This window comes from Alligator mississippiensis, chromosome 11 (assembly GCF_030867095.1).
Source record: "Alligator mississippiensis isolate rAllMis1 chromosome 11, rAllMis1, whole genome shotgun sequence".
Lineage (NCBI taxonomy): Eukaryota > Metazoa > Chordata > Crocodylia > Alligatoridae > Alligator > Alligator mississippiensis.
In genome coordinates this window covers 46,875,731-46,893,124 of record NC_081834.1, presented here as the reverse complement: position 1 = coordinate 46,893,124, position 17,394 = coordinate 46,875,731, and the positions used below count along the sequence as shown (strand labels likewise).

Sequence of the window (17,394 nt, the reverse complement as noted above, 5' to 3'; positions counted from 1 at the left end):
CCCAGCATCGCCATAGTGACCATGTGGCCACCATCAACTCCATGGCAACTGTTGTCAATGGATGTGGAGGGGGAGAAACGTCTCAAAATAAAAACAGGGTTTAAATAAAATGGAATTTGAGGAAATTATGCCTGTTGTGGTTTTTTATTTTTTTAGCTAGAATCAATTTTGAAAATATTATAGTTTCTCCCAATTACTATCTTCCCCCCGCTCCAGGGAGATCTGGACCAGTCCAAGAGGCGGTGGGTGCGCGTCACGTTGGTGCCGTCGACCAGCTCTTCCGTGTTCCGTACAGAAGCCCTTGTGGAAGCGGCCATCTGGGCTGGAGCCGAGGGCGCCGCCATCTTGCGTTACGGCGGGAGCGGCGGAGGAGGAAACCCCCGGGGAGCCTCGGGTCCCCAGATGTTCCGTCCTCTCCGCAACTCAAGATGGCGGCGCCCAGATGCCGCTCCCCCTCCTCCTGCCCCGCCATTCACCGACCCCGTTTAGGAGCCAGACCGGTGCGGGTGTTGTTATTAAATCTTCCACGCTCGTCCCCGCACTGTTTCCCAAAGGCTGTCTACGGTCAGGACGACGGTGAGGTGCGCATGGGAGCCGCCATGTTGTACGGCGGCTTTGAGGCGGGGGCAAGGCCGGTTTCCGGTTCCGGGGGGCCGGAGGGGCTGGGGCTGGGGCTGGGGCTGGCGCGGGGGAGCCGGGCCCGGGGCTGGAGGTAAACAGAGCCGCGGCCCCGCCCGGGCCCAGACGGGCAGTCATTGCGGGCGGGGTGGGGCGCGGAGAGGGCAGCGGGTGGGGGAAGGGGGGCAGTTCGGGGGCAGCATAGGAGGCAGGGGGTGGGAAAGGTGGACAGCATGTGGGGGAGGGGGCAGAATAAGGCGGGGGGGCAGGGAGGTGCAGGGAAGGGAGGCAGCGTGGGTGTACTGGTGCCAGGGCATTGGGGACAGGGGCCCCATCCCTGTCCCCATGCGGGTGGTTGATGTTTGGGGCAGGCCACTGCACCCGGTTCATGTTCTGCTGGTTGTTTTTTTTGGTTTTTTCCCCAGCCCCGTCCCCTGCGTCGGTGTTTCCAGCCAGCCCCTGGGTCTCTCCGCGCCCCAGACCCGCCTCTGCCAGTGAAGCCCCCACAGTGCCTCGTGGGGCAGGAGCGGCGCCCAGGGGCCTCTGCCAGCTCCTGCCCGTTGCTCTCTCTTTGGGGCCCCCGGCCCGCCGCGAGGGACCGCCGCGCTCCGCTGGGCTGAGAGTTGAAGCGCGAGTGCTGCCTGGGCACCCTGCAGCCTGACCTCCAGCCTCATTGTGGCTGTGGTCAGTCCTTGACCTGCATCTCACGGTTTCGTCCTTGAATGTCCCCCTTACACCCTGAGCTCCAGCTTTAACCCAGAGCAGGCTTCAGTCTCCTACCTGCCCATGGCTCGTCCATCTGCCTGATCCGGCACCGTGGGTCCAGGTACATAGCTCTGCCCTTGGGCTCGTGATGGATGGACCGCCTGGTAGGATGCCTGTGTCCCTGTGAAGGCTGCACCCTGGCCTGCCTGGAGAGGAAAACCTGATACTATGGAGGGGGAAGAAAGGCATGGCACTCCTGGCATGGAGGATTCAGACCAGCGGCTGGTTCTTGGTATGAACGAGAGGGATGGACGACAGACGCCTCCCGGACAGCTACGGACATCTGCAGAGGAGGGTCAGAAGCCGGGGACACCTATCCCTGAAGACGTCTGCAGTGGGGAAAGTGCCAAGACACCTCAGAGAGGTGGGGAAGAGGAGGAAGAAGAGCTGGACCCCAGAATACAGGTGGGTTGAACCTAAGTGATGGCCTGGCTGAGTCTCTGTCTTGTAGGCAGTAGCAGTCACAGGTCTGTGTAATATGCTGGCTTGAGGGTGCGTTGCTCACTTCTCCCTGTGTCTCAAACACAGCTCCAGAGTCTGGCCCTTTACCTCGTGCCATATAAGCTCTGGTGAGCAGAGTCCATCCCTGGTGTTTGTTGGGGGGAGGGGGATGTGGGGTGCGGCAGCTGGCTTGGCAGCCTTTTGCCAGGGCCTGGTCATGCATGTCCACTGGAGGATGTGTTTGTGAGCTGTGCATTACCCATGGCAGAAGGCTGTAACCGGGACTGTGTTGTAGGTGGTTTTGGGAAGGCATTTAAAATCTGGTGTCCCTAGTGCCTGCTGACTATGTGGTGGTGGCTTTCCCAGCTCAGTGGAAAGAAGCAGGTCCCAGAGACAGATGGAGGCAACGGAAGGGAATTTGTATAAGAATTACCTTGATTCTGCACAACAGCACCTACCTCTGGTACTGACGCATCCTCTGTTTACCTGGTATCGGAGCACCTCTCTCGGTACTGCATTTATCCATTCAATCACCTTCTGAGGTGTGGGGTGCGGTGGTCCCCATTTTATAGGCGGGAACTTAGGCTGAGAGCAACCAAGGTCCCAGTGGAAGTTAATTGCCTAAATACTCTGGAGGGTTGAGATCTATGACTTTGCCCACAATCTCAGTGTAGCAGAGGTTTGAGCCTGTGACACCTGGATCTCTGGCTGGTACCTGAACCTCTGAACCACCGCTGTATGTTTCATCTGTATAAAGGCCTTAAACATGAAAAGGTGGGAGCTTAACTTGAGTCCATCAAGTGAGCTCTTGGGTTTGATACTTTTATGCTGCTTGATCAAATTTGTTCCTCCTAAAAGTCCAGCTTGGGCAAAGCCATTGTAGATACAGCACACACCACACTGAGTTCAATTTTTAGCTCACCCTCCCCTGCTAAATCAGGATAGCCATAGGCTGGGCAGGGCAAGGGAGTCAGGCAGTGAATTTGTGGCATGATAGCTGCTGTATGGATGCTTAGGGCTGCATCTTAATCTGTCTACTTGGCCTCCAAAGGGTGGTTTAATGGCTAGTCATGTTCATCTGTCATGCCATGTATTCACCTGAGAGCCACCACCCACACAGATATGATCCTAATCCACCCTGTCTGACAAGGGGTGAGGAGGAGGAATCAGGTTTGCCTACCTTTTAGTTCAGCAACCTAGCAGGCAGGGCAGGGAATGGGAGGCTTGAGTTCGGACTTCCTCACCCAAAGGATGTTTGAAGCCACATCTCCCACTCCCCAGCAAAGAGCTCTAGCAAACTCTCCGTGGGCTGAGCATGCCCAAGGGCCCCCTACACCCTACCTGTTGAAGATACTTTACTGATTAGCCAGGAAGTGGGGAAGAGAAGGGATGCCAAAAGGAAGCTGACTAGCCCAGCGAGATGTGCTGTCCCCCAGCAGAGAGGGTTTGGCTCTTGCTCTTGACTCCCTGTATTGCTTATGCATTCCTGTGCTATAACCATTTAAAGCAAAATCCCTAGAAGACGTTAGGGGTAGGGGCCAGCACCCTCCCTCCTATGGCAGGGCACAGCTCGCTGGGCTCCGCCAGCAGTCTGTGCGCAACACAAACTTTGGCTTAGATATGGTCTGTTCCCTGCACACTTGTGCCCTGGAAAGTTGCTGTGACTTAATTTTTAAGTGGGTTTACCTTAGAAGTAAATTCAGCTAAAGTAAGGGCAGCATGGTTAAATGGCATTGAAATGGGTGTGTGCTCTCATTCAGAGTTAGTGGCCTTGGTTCAGTTCAGTTTAATTTGCTTCCCAAGTCAGCTATTTTCATGCTGAAGTTTGTTGATACGGGAGTTTAATGCAGTTTAACCTGTCAGGCTTAAATGCACTCTGTTAGTTGAATTTGGATCAACATTCCTGAATGCCCCTGTGTTGACAAGCACTAGGCTGAGGGGTGGGGGGTGACATTAGGATGCCTGTGATGTCAGAGCCCGGTTCTTACCGTGGTTCATATCAGCCAGAAGCAGAGTGCTTTACAAAAGGAGCATCAGTCTCTGTTCTGCAGACGGAGAGGCTGAAGTCCCTAGAGATGGAGGGAACGGCTCCTAGTGCTGGGAATAGAACCTGGGACTCCTGAGCCCCCATCAGGTGCTCTGACAACAGGGACATGGCACCAGCTCACTTCAGGAGGTGGAAGCCATTCAGTGAAGGCTCCTCCCCACCCACCCCAGGCTGGAGGGTGGGAGGTGTGATAGGAGCTGGGGGCTGGTTGAGGCAGGGCTACATGTGTCCAGATGCAGGTCCCAGAGCCCTGCCTTCTCTTCTGCAGGAGGAGCTGGAACACCTCAACCAGGCCAATGAGGAAATCAACCGTGTGGAGCTGCAGTTGGATGTGAGTGAGTTCTGAGTCTTCCTGCCACCTCCTAGCCCTCTCTCCCCAGCACCTCTGCAGCCTGCCAAGCTGATCATCTCCTTGCCCCTCCTTCCCAGAGTCCTGTCCGGCCCTTAGGCTCCCTTCCTTTCTGCTGCCTTAGGTACCAGTCCTTAGTCATGACTGGGTGACATTTGGAGCAGCTTCTGGAGCTGTCTGCACTTTCCTGCTGCATGTTTTTGAAGCTCAGCAGAGTTGAGCTGTGGTGGGAGACCTTTAAGGGAAATGCTCTGGTACAGCCAGACACTGGTGTGGATGCTCCCCTTGTGCAGGAGGGGTTGGTGATTTCTACTGTGGATGCAGACATCTCTGAAAGGTGCTTTCTCCTTGAGATTGGTGCTAGCCCCAAGACACTGCTCAGACATGCGGTGCCTCAGGGAGAAGGTGCCAGATTTGGGAGGGGATCCCATGTCCTTGAAGCCAGTTGTCGACCCAGCCTTTCCTATCTTCTCTGCTGCAGGATGCTAGAACCACATACCGCAGGATCCTCTCTGAATCTGCTAGAAAGCTGAATGCACAGGGCTCACAGCTGGGTAACTGCATCGAGAAAGCGCGGCCCTACTATGAGGCACGTCGCCTGGCCAAGGAGGTATGACTGCACCATCCCATGCTCTGCCTCTAGTTACTTCCAGGCTTGGCCAAGCTGCCTTCCCCAGGGCTGTGTGCCACCTGCCAGACTTGAAGTTGGGGCTCCTGGGATTTCTCCCTTGGTCTTGCACTCTTCCCTTGTGTGTGATGCTCCTGTCCCCACTTTGCAGGCCCAGCAGGAGACGCAGAAGGCAGCACTGCGTTACGAGCGGGCAGTCAGCATGCACAATGCTGCCCGCGAGATGGTCTTTGTGGCTGAACAGGGCGTCATGGCAGACAAGAACCGGCTGGACCCCACCTGGCAGGAGATGCTCAACCATGCCACCTGCAAGGTGAGAACAAGGGTGTGGGGCCAGGAAGTCATTCCAGTGTTGGGGGGGGCAGGAAGGGGGGCTGTGCCCCCCTTCCCACCGCCCCCACCACCCTCTGCAATATCAGCCATTAGGGGTGGGGCCTAGGATACTGTGCCACAGTAGCAGGAGAACCTACCACCAGCAACCTGAGAGTTGAAGGGCTCATACTAAGGGGGACTGTGCTGCTGATAGAATAGAATATCTGAGGGGGCTGTACCAGTCTCATGAAAACAGACTGCTGTTAGATGGGAGCTGGGCGGTAGAGGCCATGCTATCCCAGGTACAGAGCTTTATCTACCTGTGTGATGAAAGCTTGAGAGCAGGCAACTCCAGGAGGCATTGTCCCAAGTGAGCATGCTGCCCGATAGGGTAGGGGGTAGGGCTGCAAGGAGGGGAGCTGTACCAATTGCCCAAGGTAAGGATGGGGAATTGAAGCTGCGCAGTCTGTGCATAGTGAACACCTGGGTGCCTAGTGCATAGGGAAGGATGGGGGAGAAAAAGGGGAGGGAACAGGATGTGGTGGTTTCTTGTATATGCAAGATGGGGCTGGTCATGGATGTACCCCACTGAGCTGTGTGATTCCTGCAGGTGAATGAGGCAGAGGAGGAGCGGCTGCGCAGCGAGCGGGAGCACCAGCGCGTTACCCAGCTATGTCAGCAGGCTGAGGCCAAGGTGCAGGCCCTGCAGAAATCCCTCAAGCGTCTCATTGTCAAGAGCAAGCCCTACTTTGAGCTCAAGGCCCAGTTCAACCAGATCCTGGAGGTGAGGCATGCACCCACCCACTGCTGATAGCGCCTCTGCTGACAGAGACCTGGGGAGGGAGTGGGGGTCCTCCCCTCAGTGCCTGTGGTCCCTTGAGGTAGTGAATGTAACAGTCTGCCTCTACAGGGCTGCTCCCTACGGGAGAACGGCAAGGATTCCCATTGCTGGGACCTAAGCCAGTGGTGAGAGAGAGTGCAGGAAGCTGAGTAATGGCCTACCCTTGTAGTAGGTTGGGGACAGGGGGAAGAGGTTTGGCATGCAGCAGGCTGTACTGAGTGCATAGGGCAGGGGCAGAGAGTCTCTATATCCTTTTGGGAGTGGATGGTTGCCTTGTTGACCTCAGGAGGCCAAGCCTGAGGTGATGGGGCTGGGACAGAAGATTGGGGGACAAGTGGGGAGGAGGGTGATGGGGAAGGGAAATGTCCCCAGCTCCCTGGGGACTGTGGTGCATGGTGATGACCTGTCATGTCCTCATCTGCTCCCTGAGGAGCTTGCAGCCCTGGTGACGAAGCTGAAGGGATGCGCGTTGCTGGGAAAGGTCTGAGGGGCAGAAGGAGGAGCCTCACACCCATTCATCTCCCCTCAGGAACACAAGGCCAAGGTGACAGGGCTGGAGCAGCAAGTCTCCCATGCCAAGATGCGCTACTCGGTGGCGCTGCGCAATCTGGAGCAGATCAGTGAGCAGATCCATGCCCGGCGCCTGCAGCGCCTTGTTGTGCGCCGTGCCTCGCCAGTGGGAGCTGAGGCCAGCCCTCTCTATTTGGGGGCAGAAGGGGGTGCCCGGCTGGGGGCCGAGTGCCCCCCTGCAGACACGCTCTCGGTGCTCAGCCTGCAGACCATCGCTTCTGACCTGCAGAAGTTCGACTCAGTAGAGCACCTGCTTGGCCTGTCTGATGCCACCAGCCTCAACAGTGATGAGATGGAGGAGCGGGAGCAGCGCCGGGCCGGGCACAGCCAATTCAAGCACCACCGCAGCATCAGTCTCTAACCTCCCTGCCCTGCTGCCTCACCCTGTTCCTTCCCCTCAGGTTGCCTGGATGGAAGGGATGTGGGGTCCAGGCAGGAAGGGGTCATTGCGGCTGGCTCTGGAGAGGCCATATGACATAGGAGCTAGTGCTCTGCAGCCTCCCTACCATGTTAAGCCACGGTCTCCAGAGACTTTACCTCCCAGGGTCCACTGCTGGCCCTGCCTGAGCTGTGTCCTGGAGGCTGTTAGCTCCATCTTATCACATCCTCTGGGTCCTCCATGGCAGGGCTTTGGTTAGAGCCTGCGTGTCCTTTTATTGCAGCTGAGTCACCTGCAGGCTGTGGCCACCTGGGTCTGGGAACGTGGCAGGCTAGGAGCTGCAGTCTCCCTGCACTACTGTGTGTCCAGAGCAGACAGTACCAGCACTGCTAGTTTTTACGCACGCTCCTTGTGGCTCTGGTGTCACTAGCCTTGCTGGCCATGTCATGGCTCTGTGGGGGAAGGGGGGAGGGCATTGGTGGGCTGAAATATGCTGCTGCCAGATACACTACATCTGATCAATGTGGGGAACAGGGATGGGCAAGTCTGAGCAGGTGTATCCCCATGGGGATACACCCAGGCTCCAAGCTGTAGGACAAGGGATGAACTGATATCTGCCCTCTTACCTGCTGCCCTGCTTTAGCCCCTGAACAAGGTGCATGCTCTGTTCACAGGGAAAGGGGGTCCAGTAGCAGTGACCTTGACATACAGCAGTGGCCTGTAGACCTTGCCCTTCCCTGGCCCACCCTGGGGACTCACGCCCTCTTTCCAGGACCTCTGTGGCCCTTGCTGGGGTGGGGAGAGGGAAGAGTCCTGTGTGCAGGATTCACCCTCTTCTTGCATAGCTGCTCAGTACATTGCAGTGTACTGGGGAACCTGGGAGGGCCAGCCCCTGCCCTGAGAATATTGGTGCTTAGTGCCCTAGGTTGCTCTCCTTGTGGCAGAGAGTACAGAGGTAGCCAGCATAAAAATCACAGCCTTCAGCAGTGCTCGAGGGCACCAGGGCTCAAAGCCACCTATGGACCTTTCAGCCAAGCGCCTTTGCCAATGAGGTGGGCAGGCGCAGGTCCCCTGGGGGGCAGTTCTTCACCCCCCCTGGGATGCAAGCTGATGCCAAATGGCCTTTATCCTTCCCTAACCCTGTCCCATCTCCCCCCAAGGTCACAATTCCTACTCCAGTCCTCCTTCCTGCAAAGAGACAAGTACTGTCCAAGCTGCGTGAAACTCGATTTGCACTAGTGGGCTGCAGGGAGGGGGACAGCGGGGTGTCAACTGGGCTGGGAGTTTCCTGGGCACTGCCACCCACGCTGTCCTGGAAGTCAGGGCTGCCTCCTCTCTGTGACGGGTGCCCCTCTTTATGGGGGGCTGTTGCTGCTGCTGCCGCCGCTGTGGCCTGATGTGTTGGTGTACTGTGGCTGTGATGAAAACTGATGGTTTGAGGCAGCCCAGTGACTGTGTGTGAGTGAGCGGCTGTGCTGTGTATTTTATTTAAAGTAAAGTTTACGCCCCAGAGAACTCTAGGAATGCTGTCTTAATTTGCTCCCAGTTCTGTGTGGTCCAGGAATGCTTGGGCTACAGATGCTTGTTATTCTAGCCTGCTCTTGAGACTCCTGGTTAGAGCAAAGCAGAGTTGCCTGCACTTGGGCAGTGGCTGTGAGGGTAAGAAATCTGTGCTCTCAACAGATTTGAGCCTTGATGCTTCACAACCATGATACACTATGAGGTGAGCCTGGGGATTACAGCTGTCTTAGCTGGCAGCTGCAGTTATCTGTTACCATCTAGCATTGCAGACCCAAGAGGGGGATGGGAGAGGATTTGCTAGACACAGCACAACAGTGTCAGCTGAGTCTGCTCTACCCATGCTACTTAATGCAAAGGCTGAGAAAACCTGAACAGCTGGCTTGTAGTGTCCTAAAAGAATAAGGGTCTGTGTGTCTACAAGCCCTATCCAGTTACTTTGGCAAAAGTCCCAGAAAGTGGAGGATTATTTTTAATTTGGTTAAGCAGTGGAGAGCAGTCTGAAGTAAGAAGGAAGGGGAAATGTATTAAAAATGAGTGCTCATCTAGACAGTTACTGGTGTGATTTACAGAAGGTTTAATTCACACACTTTGTGTTTCTTGTACAGAGAAGCACTGAGAGAAATGATTTAAATGCACTTGGCACAAAAGGTCGGAGTATGCTGACAGATTGCCAGTGAAGTAACATTTAGGAGACGGTGTCTGTATGGAGGCAGTTTGGGGTATCGCAGCAGAAGGTCTGGGTGACCTCAAGCATTGGAGTAACAAATTGAAATATAGTGGTACAGAATACGAAGTCACGTGTGTGTGGCTAAGAATATCTGCTATTAGATGGGAACCGTAATAGGAGAGGAGGATGACCTGGGTGTCCTCTGATTAGCAGTCCAAAGTCCCTCAGGAGTAAGTCAGCCATGGAAAAAAGCACATGTGCTACTTGGATATATCTGGAGAGGTATTTCTAGAAGAGGTAGGGAAATGTTAATGCTCTTGCACCAGCCATTGGCGTGACTGTAACTGGAGTCTTGTGTACAGTATAGTCACCTGCACTGAAGAAACATGAATTCAGATGGAGCAGGTTCAGAGAAGGGGCACCCTGTTGATGGGGGAGAGTGCAGAGCCTCTATCACTTGAGAGGTCCGTTTGCTGCACCTGGCAAAACAAAGGCTGAGGAGGGTAGGATTTGTTTCTCTTGATACAGAAAGTAGATTTTTTAACTAAAGGATTATGTTGAATAAAGGGTGTAAATTGGCCGTGAAAAAATGTAGAGTGGAAACTTTGAAAGAATGAGCAATGCCTGGAGCCAGAGAGCAGAAACCTTTGCAGGGGGAGTTTCCCCTTCGTGTTTCAGCAGCCTACTTGTGTAAGCTGGTTGAATCCATCAAGACTGTCAAGGGGTGCAAGGAAGCTCTCTGAAGAGGGCCTGGAAGAAGGCTCATTGTAATGGCTGGGAGACAGTGACAGTGGTGTAGCTAAGATGGGAGCCACTGGAGCACCAGCCCCAGGCCCTAATGCAGAGTGCACAAAAGCAGCTGCCACTGCTGCTGTCCTGGTTGCTGCTTTCCTGACCACAGCACTACCACAGGCCATCTGACTGCAGATGCTGCCACCACTACTGGCAAGGGTTTAGAACTGCCCAGTTACACCTCTGCATTGTGATGCCAGTGTCCCTACCACTGCTGCCTCCTTTCTGTCTCTGTCCAAAGCTGTGGCTGCACATCTAAGCATACTAACCTAGGCTTTAAATTGGACTCAACGAGGGGATGAAGACTAAGTAAAGAGCAAGGTGGCCAAGAAGGCAATAGGGGGAGTCCTCACAAGGTTGTAAGAGGGGAAAGCAGTAGCAGGGCAATTTTACCTGAAGTGTTTATATATAAATGTGAGAACTGGAGAAACCTGGAAGTCCTAGTATACATGTGGAATTACGATGTAATTAAAATACCTGAGGTTGGTCAGATCAGTATTAACTCCTTCAGGAAGGAGCAGGCAGGAGTGTAGAAAAGGAGGAATGTTACCTTTGTATATTTGTGATTGCTCTGAAGCATAGAAGAAAGTCTCTGGGTTAAGGTAAAAGTGGGTAACAGCAAAGACAATGGTAGTGTCTACTATAGACCACCAAACCAGAAGGAAGAGAGGATGGGAGGTGTTCTGACGATTAACTGAAGCAGCCAAATAGGGTTTGGTGCTTATGTAGGACATTTAATCACTGCATAATCTGTGAGGGCTAACACAGCAGTGCACACAGTCAAGCAAGCTTTTGGAGTGTGTTGGGCCACTTCTTAGTGGAGATAGAAACAGAAAATTAGCATTGGAAGGGACATCAATGGGTCATCTAATCCAACTCCCTGCTCAAAGAAGGACTATCCCCAGCCAAGGCTTCGTCTACCCAGGTCTGAAAAGTCTCCAAGGATGCAGATTCCACCACCTCTGGGTAACCTGTTCCAGTGTTTTACTACCCTCCCTGGGAGTTTTTCCTAATATCTAACCTAAACTTCCCTTGCTGCTATTTGAGACTTGTTCCTTGTTCTGCCATCTGCCACCACTGAGAATAGTCCAGCTCCATCCTCTTTGAAACCACCCTTCAGGTAGTTGAAGGCTGCTATTAAATCCCCTCTCAGTCTTCTCTTCCCCAGACTAAATAAACCCAGTAAGGAACCCAGACTTTCCCTGACTCTCCTCTTGTTGCTGACATGCTTGTAGAAACCCTTCTTGTTACCTTTCACATCTCTTGCTAGCTGCAACTCCAGTTGTGCTTTGGCCTTCCTGACTTCATCCCTGCATGCCCCAGCAGTACTCTTAGACTCCTCCCTAGCTGTTTCTCCCAGGTTTCCACTTCTTGTATGCTTCCTTTTTGTGTTTACGCTCACATAAGAGTTCCCTGCTAAGCCAAGCTGATTTTCTGCTATATTGGCTAATCTTCCTGTGCATCAGGATGGCTTGTTCCTGCACATCAGTAAGGTTTATTTAAAATACAACCAGCTCTCATGGACTCCTCTCTCTCTCAGACTGGCCTCCCACAGGATCCTGCCCATCAGTTCCTGGAGTGAGTCAAAGCCTGCTTTTCTGTTACTCTGCTGCTCTTCTTCCTTCCTTTCCTCAGGATTATGAACTCATTCATCTTGTAGTGGCTGCTGCCCAAATTGCTACATCCACTATTGCATTCCCCACCGTTTTTTCCCTGTTCGTGAGCAGCAGGTCAAGAAGAGCTCAGCTCCCAGTACCAACTAGGTGTTTTCAACACTTGCAGCAGGAAGATGTCCCCAACACTCTCCAAAACCTTCCTGGATTGCCTGTGTACTGCTGTACTGTCAGGGTGATTGGAGTCCCCCATGAGAACCAGGGCCTGTAAATGGAAAACTTCAGCTAGCTGTTTGATGAAAGTCTCATCCATTCCCACAGTCCTTCCCCCCAGTTCCCAGAGCCTGGGAGGAGCAGAAGAAGCTGAGCTGAGGAGCGCAGCACTCCACTCCTTCTACCAGATTTCCCTGCACCAACATCTCCATGCTTCTTCCAAGCACAGACTGTAAGAGAAATGTGCTGTTATGGAGAGGAAAAAGTCTTCCATTGAGGACCAAGTGCCATGTACTTGGAGAAAGTCAAATGTTTCCATTTCCAACCTGAACAGGGAGTAATTTTCCCCATGTTGAAAAGTGAGGCCTAAATGCTACAAGTAAGGCACCCCAGATGCCAAGGTATGGAAAACAGACTTGTCTGTCTAGATCATAATGGATGTCCTAGAAATGCACTCTGCTTCTTGGCACAGGCATCAAACCATGTAACCAATTCGAAAGGCAGGTTCTCCACAGAAGAGAAGAATTGGCTGATCATGCTCTCTGCATAATGCAAGGTGTCCACTACCAATGTCTTGGACCACAACCATTCTCGGCCTGTGTGCAGAAACAAGGACGGGGAGGGAATGGGTTTACTAATCAAAAGATAGCTGTTGTTCTCACCTCTTCCAAATCTGTCTCTATGTTAGCATTTTTTAGGGGTGGGGGGGAGGCAGGAGGGGTATACAATGTGTTGTCTTCATCCTTGAGCTCTGCCTCACTCTTCTGAGTCCTAAATGCTTGGGCACAATCAGTACATTGAAACCCAGATGTTCCTCGCTTGGCAAGGGCCAGCAAAGATGGTGGGATGTAGAGGGAAAGAGGTGGAATCCAAACACCCAGGGTCTGGGCTGTTTGTCTTCAGCATCCCTGCAATGAGAGAGAGGAGCTCTCTGCCCCTTCTTTTCGGCTCAGTCCTGAAAACCCTGTATGACTTCTGGGGGGTGTTCTGAATTGCAACTGCTATAACCACAGGAATGAAGAGGAAAGACTTGGCACTGAATGAACCTGAGAAGTAGTTTATCTGATTTTAATACTAACAAGCCTTCTACCAGCTGGTCACTGATCAAACAAAAAGGCCTTGGAAATAATTAAAGGGCTTGAAGATCCTCAGGTAAAAAATCAGATCCTGTCAGCTGCCCTTAGTCCTTTCCATTGCCCCAGAGAAAGTTACAATAAGACTTAATATTCCCAGGCAGCCAAGAGACAAAGAGTTTGCTTTTCCTGGATCAGTGCAAAGAAAATCCAGGTAAAGGGGAGAAGGGAAACCAAAGTCCATGTTGTAGGGCCATGCCCTAGGGAGTAAATAGAAAAAACTCAGCAATGAACAATCCTGAGACATCTCTCTATTCCAGGGGGAAGTTGGGAAATAGGGGCTGGAAGAGCAACACTGAAGCATCTTTACTGAGTGCAAGAACATGGGAGTGTCTCCAGGAAGGTTTTGTCCTGAAACCCCCTCTTCTTCCCCCCTACCCCCTTCTCTAGCTGCAGCTTCTTGAGAGGAGCAGGGGAAGATGTGGAGAGACTTTCTTTCCATGCTCTTCTGAGTGCCTGAAACACCCAAGCTTGTCCGGGCCGCGCGTTCTTGGAGAAGTCAGAGGAATCCAAAAGAGCTAAGCAGGGTGGGCCCAGCCTTGGACTCGGGCTGCACTGGGAAGCCACCTGGAGCCTCCCCTTTGGGTGGAGCTGCTTCAGGAAGAGCTGTGAGAGCCATGGGGGGAGATGGATGTGTCACAAGGGCCAGGGCTTTCCCAGAGCATCTCCTCATTCGCAGACCGTTTTCCCTTCACCAAAACAACAAGGTACAGCTGGGTCTCCTGGGCCTGTTCACGCCACCAAGGCTTCAGGCGGGCAGCAGGCACATGGCAGCACCCACTTTGCACCCTCACTCGGTTCCACTCAGTGGAAAAGGGCCCTGGCCTGGCACGTGGACATCTTTCCGCCCAGTCTCCCAGAAGCATCCTGGAGCCCAAACGAAAAAGCAGTGGCCACTTGGGGTCGCAGTTGTTTCTCGAGGACTCCTCCTCCCAGCCGATGGAAGAACAAGAACTGCCGTCCATCCCTTCTGTGTGGCTGCAGCTCCTCACCTGACCCCTCTCCTGTGCCTTTTCTGAGCAAGGGCTGCGGGGCCAGGGCATTCCTTCCCTTCTTCACCCCGCAGCCAGCTTAGCCCCTTCCTCTCCAGCCCAATAGTGGCAGATTAAGATTTATTGGGGCCCCGGGAAAACAGAAAATTGGAAGCAAGGGGAGGTTTGCTCTGCCCCTGCCAGGGGGCTGTGGCTGAGCCCACCTGCTAGCCAGGGGGGCACAAGCACCTCCGAGATGAAGGTGGCTCCTGCCGTGGCCTTGTCCAGCACCTCTCCTCTGCATGGTGCGTGTCATACAGCCAGTGCTGCAGTCCCCCAGCTCTGCAGGCTGGGGCTGGGGCCGGGGCCGGCCTGGGGGGGAGGCACAGGCTCCACGCCACCCCCACCTGCCCACCCACCCCTTTGCCAAGCTTGATGGGGTGGGGCTGTCCTGCCCTGTCCTGTTTTAACAGCGCTGGAGCCAGTGGCCGCCTGCAAACGGCAGGTAGCGGAGCTGCCCATGGGGCCTCCTGGCTGCAGACCACCTGGGGAAGCTGCCTCTGCCCACAAGAAGCCTCACATCCACCCCTGGCCCTACCCCGGCCAGAGAGGAGGAGGCATACACTGCTGGCCCAGGATGTCTGCAGCCAGGATGCCTGCATGGGCTGTGCTTCCTCGGGGGCCCTATCTGGCCTGCGTCCCACGGGTCTGTGCGTTAATCTGCCCCTGCTCCTGTCCCAAAGGTGCCTGTTGTGCTGAAAAGCTTGCAGAAAAAGATCATTTTTTTTGTTTTGCAATTTCTTGGTTGGTCTAATGAAAGGTATCATCTCTGAACCAAGAGTCCTAGAGTTTTGCAAATTTTTTTGTCTCAGACCAGCAGCGCTACCAAACACATCACAGGACTGGAGGCATCCTGTTCACTAGGGGCAGGGGCAGGGCGGGCTGTGTGGCGGGTCCTGGGGTCCCACCCACTCGGGGAGAAGGGAAGGGATCAAGCCTGCAGGTGAAGCCAGCCTTGCAAGTGTGGCAGGGACGCTCAGCCCATGGCTCTGGCTAGTCCCATGCCTGCCCCACACCAGTGCCGCTGGGAGGGGAGGGGACGGCTGCTGCTCTGAGCATCCCTACTGTGGCCCGGGGGCCAGAGCGGCACAGACCCCCGGGCTCCATCTGCCTCCAGCCATGAGAAATGTGCTGAGTGCCCTGCGCGCCCAGGCAATGGGAGTTTGGGCCACATGGGGATTGACGAGGCCACTGGGCAACGGGAAGGCCCTGGCACTGGGTACCCAGGGGCTGCGGTGCCCTCCTGGGTGTGGTTGATCTTCGTGTCAGGTCCCCCGTCCATTCCCCTCTTCCCCTCCAGTCACCCCCCAACTCCACCCCCTTACTATTTAGCAGTGGTGGTGAGGCGGGCCCGTCCCCCAGAGGGGACAATCAATGAACTGTGTTCCTGTTGGACATGACACTCCTTGTACAGTGGCCCCCTGGCAGCTCCCCCTTGATGGCAGGGCACTGAAGGTGATGAGGTCAATAGCCTCCAACTCAGTCCTGCCAAAGGGCTAATGCAGAGCACAGCCTTGACCAGCTGCTCCACATCTGGCTGCGAACCCCAAACTTTCAAGGAGGGTCTGGGCAAGGAGCCATGCAAAGGGGTGGCAGGGCAGAGAGGGTCGAAGGGGTGGAGGGTCCAACATCACACACCCGGTGCACATGCATTGAATCTGGGCCCAAGTGCTGAGCCCAGGGCCATGCATCAGGTCTGGAGCTGCACGTGAAGTCAGTAAGAAGCTGTGACTTGGATGACTACACAGTCCGGTGGGTGGCGAATTGGCTGGAGGGTCGCACCCAGAGAGTCGTGGTGGATGGGTCGGAAGGGACCTGGAAGGGTGTGGGCAGTGGGGTCCCGCAGGGCTCGGTCCTTGGACCGATACTCTTCAATGTCTTCATCAATGACTTGGACGAGGGAGTGAAATGTACTCTGTCCAAGTTTGCAGATGACACAAAGCTATGGGGAGATGTGGACACGCCGGAGGGCAGGGAACAGCTGCAGGCAGACCTGGACAGGTTGGACAAGTGGGCAGAAAACAACAGAATGCAGTTCAACAAGGAGAAATGCAAAGTGCTGCACCTAGGGAGGAAAAATGTCCAGCACACCTACAGCCTAGGGAATGACCTGCTGGGTGGCACGGAAGTGGAAAGGGATCTCGGAGTCCTAGTGGACTCCAAGATGAACATGAGTAGGCAGTGTGACGAAGCCATCAGAAAAGCCAATGGCACTTTATCGTGCATCAGCAGATGCATGACGAATAGATCCAAGGAGGTGATACTTCCCCTCTATCGGGCGCTGGTCAGACCGCAGTTGGAGTACTGCGTGCAATTCTGGGCGCCGCACTTCGAGAAAGATGCGGATAACCTGGAGAGGGTCCAGAGAAGGGCCACTCGTATGGTTAAGGGCCTGCAGACCAAGCCCTATGAGGAGAGACTAGAGAAACTGGACCTTTTCAGCCTCTGCAAGAGAAGGTTGAGAGGCGACCTTGTGGCTGCCTATAAGTTCATCACGGGGGCACAGAAGGGAATTGGTGAGGATTTATTCACCAAGGCGCCCCCAGGGGTTACAAGAAATAATGGCCACAAGCTAGCAGAGAGCAGATTTAGATTGGACATTAGGAAGAACTTCTTCACAGTTCGAGTGGCCAAGGTCTGGAACGGGCTGCCAAGGGAGGTGGTGCTCTCCCCTACCCTGGGGGTCTTCAAGAGGAGGTTAGATAAGCATCTAGCTGGGGTCATCTAGACCCAGCACTCTTTCCTGCTTATGCAGGGGGTCGGACTCGATGAACTATTGAGGTCCCTTCCGACCCTAACATCTATGAATCTATGAATCTATGACACCTGCTGGGGGTTTCTCCTTCTGCTCCAGGCTGACCACTCCGTACCAGCCCAGGAACAAGATGGTACCAATCCGGACACTGGAAAAGTTCCCAGAGCTGGAGGCATAAGGCAGCTGCTGCAGATGGTACCTGGACTGAGAAAGGGAGAACACAAACTTCAACATTAAAAGTCTTTATGTGGATAGAGTTGAAGCTCCTGATGAAATTCCCTAAGTAGTTTTGTGTGATTAGTGACAACAAAGGACTCCACTGAAGTGTCCATCTCCCACCTGCTCATAGCGTAACATAGTCTAAGATAACTGGGCATATTTTTGTTGGGATCTGAATGTTGGGATCTGAATGTCATTGTGCTCCTCTTCCCTTTCATGCAGACATATGGAGGCAAAAGTAAGAGCAAGTGTGCCAGTAAATACATCCCATTGACTGTCTCTCCTGTGCAATAGAAAACATCTTACCATGAAGGAAGAAAATTTCCACACCCTGCTTGCCATCAGACACCTTGGAGGTAAACAGACTGCTCCAACCTTTATTTGAGCCTAATCTGCATAAAATGAACTTTTCCACCCAGGGGAACCTATAACATCTCTCTATTCTCTTGTGCAATATGAAGTTTCATTTCTACCTGGGAGAAATGTTTCAATCTGTGCAT

General features: G+C 53.9%; 1 protein-coding gene across 1 annotated transcript; it reads left to right on the top strand.

Annotated features, from left to right (window-relative positions):
- The first annotated feature begins 645 nt into the window (after positions 1–645).
- On the top strand, positions 646–8,465 carry SH3BP5L (SH3 binding domain protein 5 like). Its single transcript, XM_059714247.1, has 7 exons — positions 646–712; positions 1,044–1,788; positions 4,140–4,202; positions 4,702–4,830; positions 5,000–5,161; positions 5,771–5,944; positions 6,531–8,465. The coding sequence occupies exons 2-7, from the start codon at positions 1,552–1,554 to the stop codon at positions 6,930–6,932; spliced, it is 1,167 nt and encodes a 388-aa protein (XP_059570230.1). The 5' UTR covers positions 646–712; positions 1,044–1,551; the 3' UTR covers positions 6,933–8,465.
- The last annotated feature ends 8,929 nt before the right edge of the window (positions 8,466–17,394 follow it).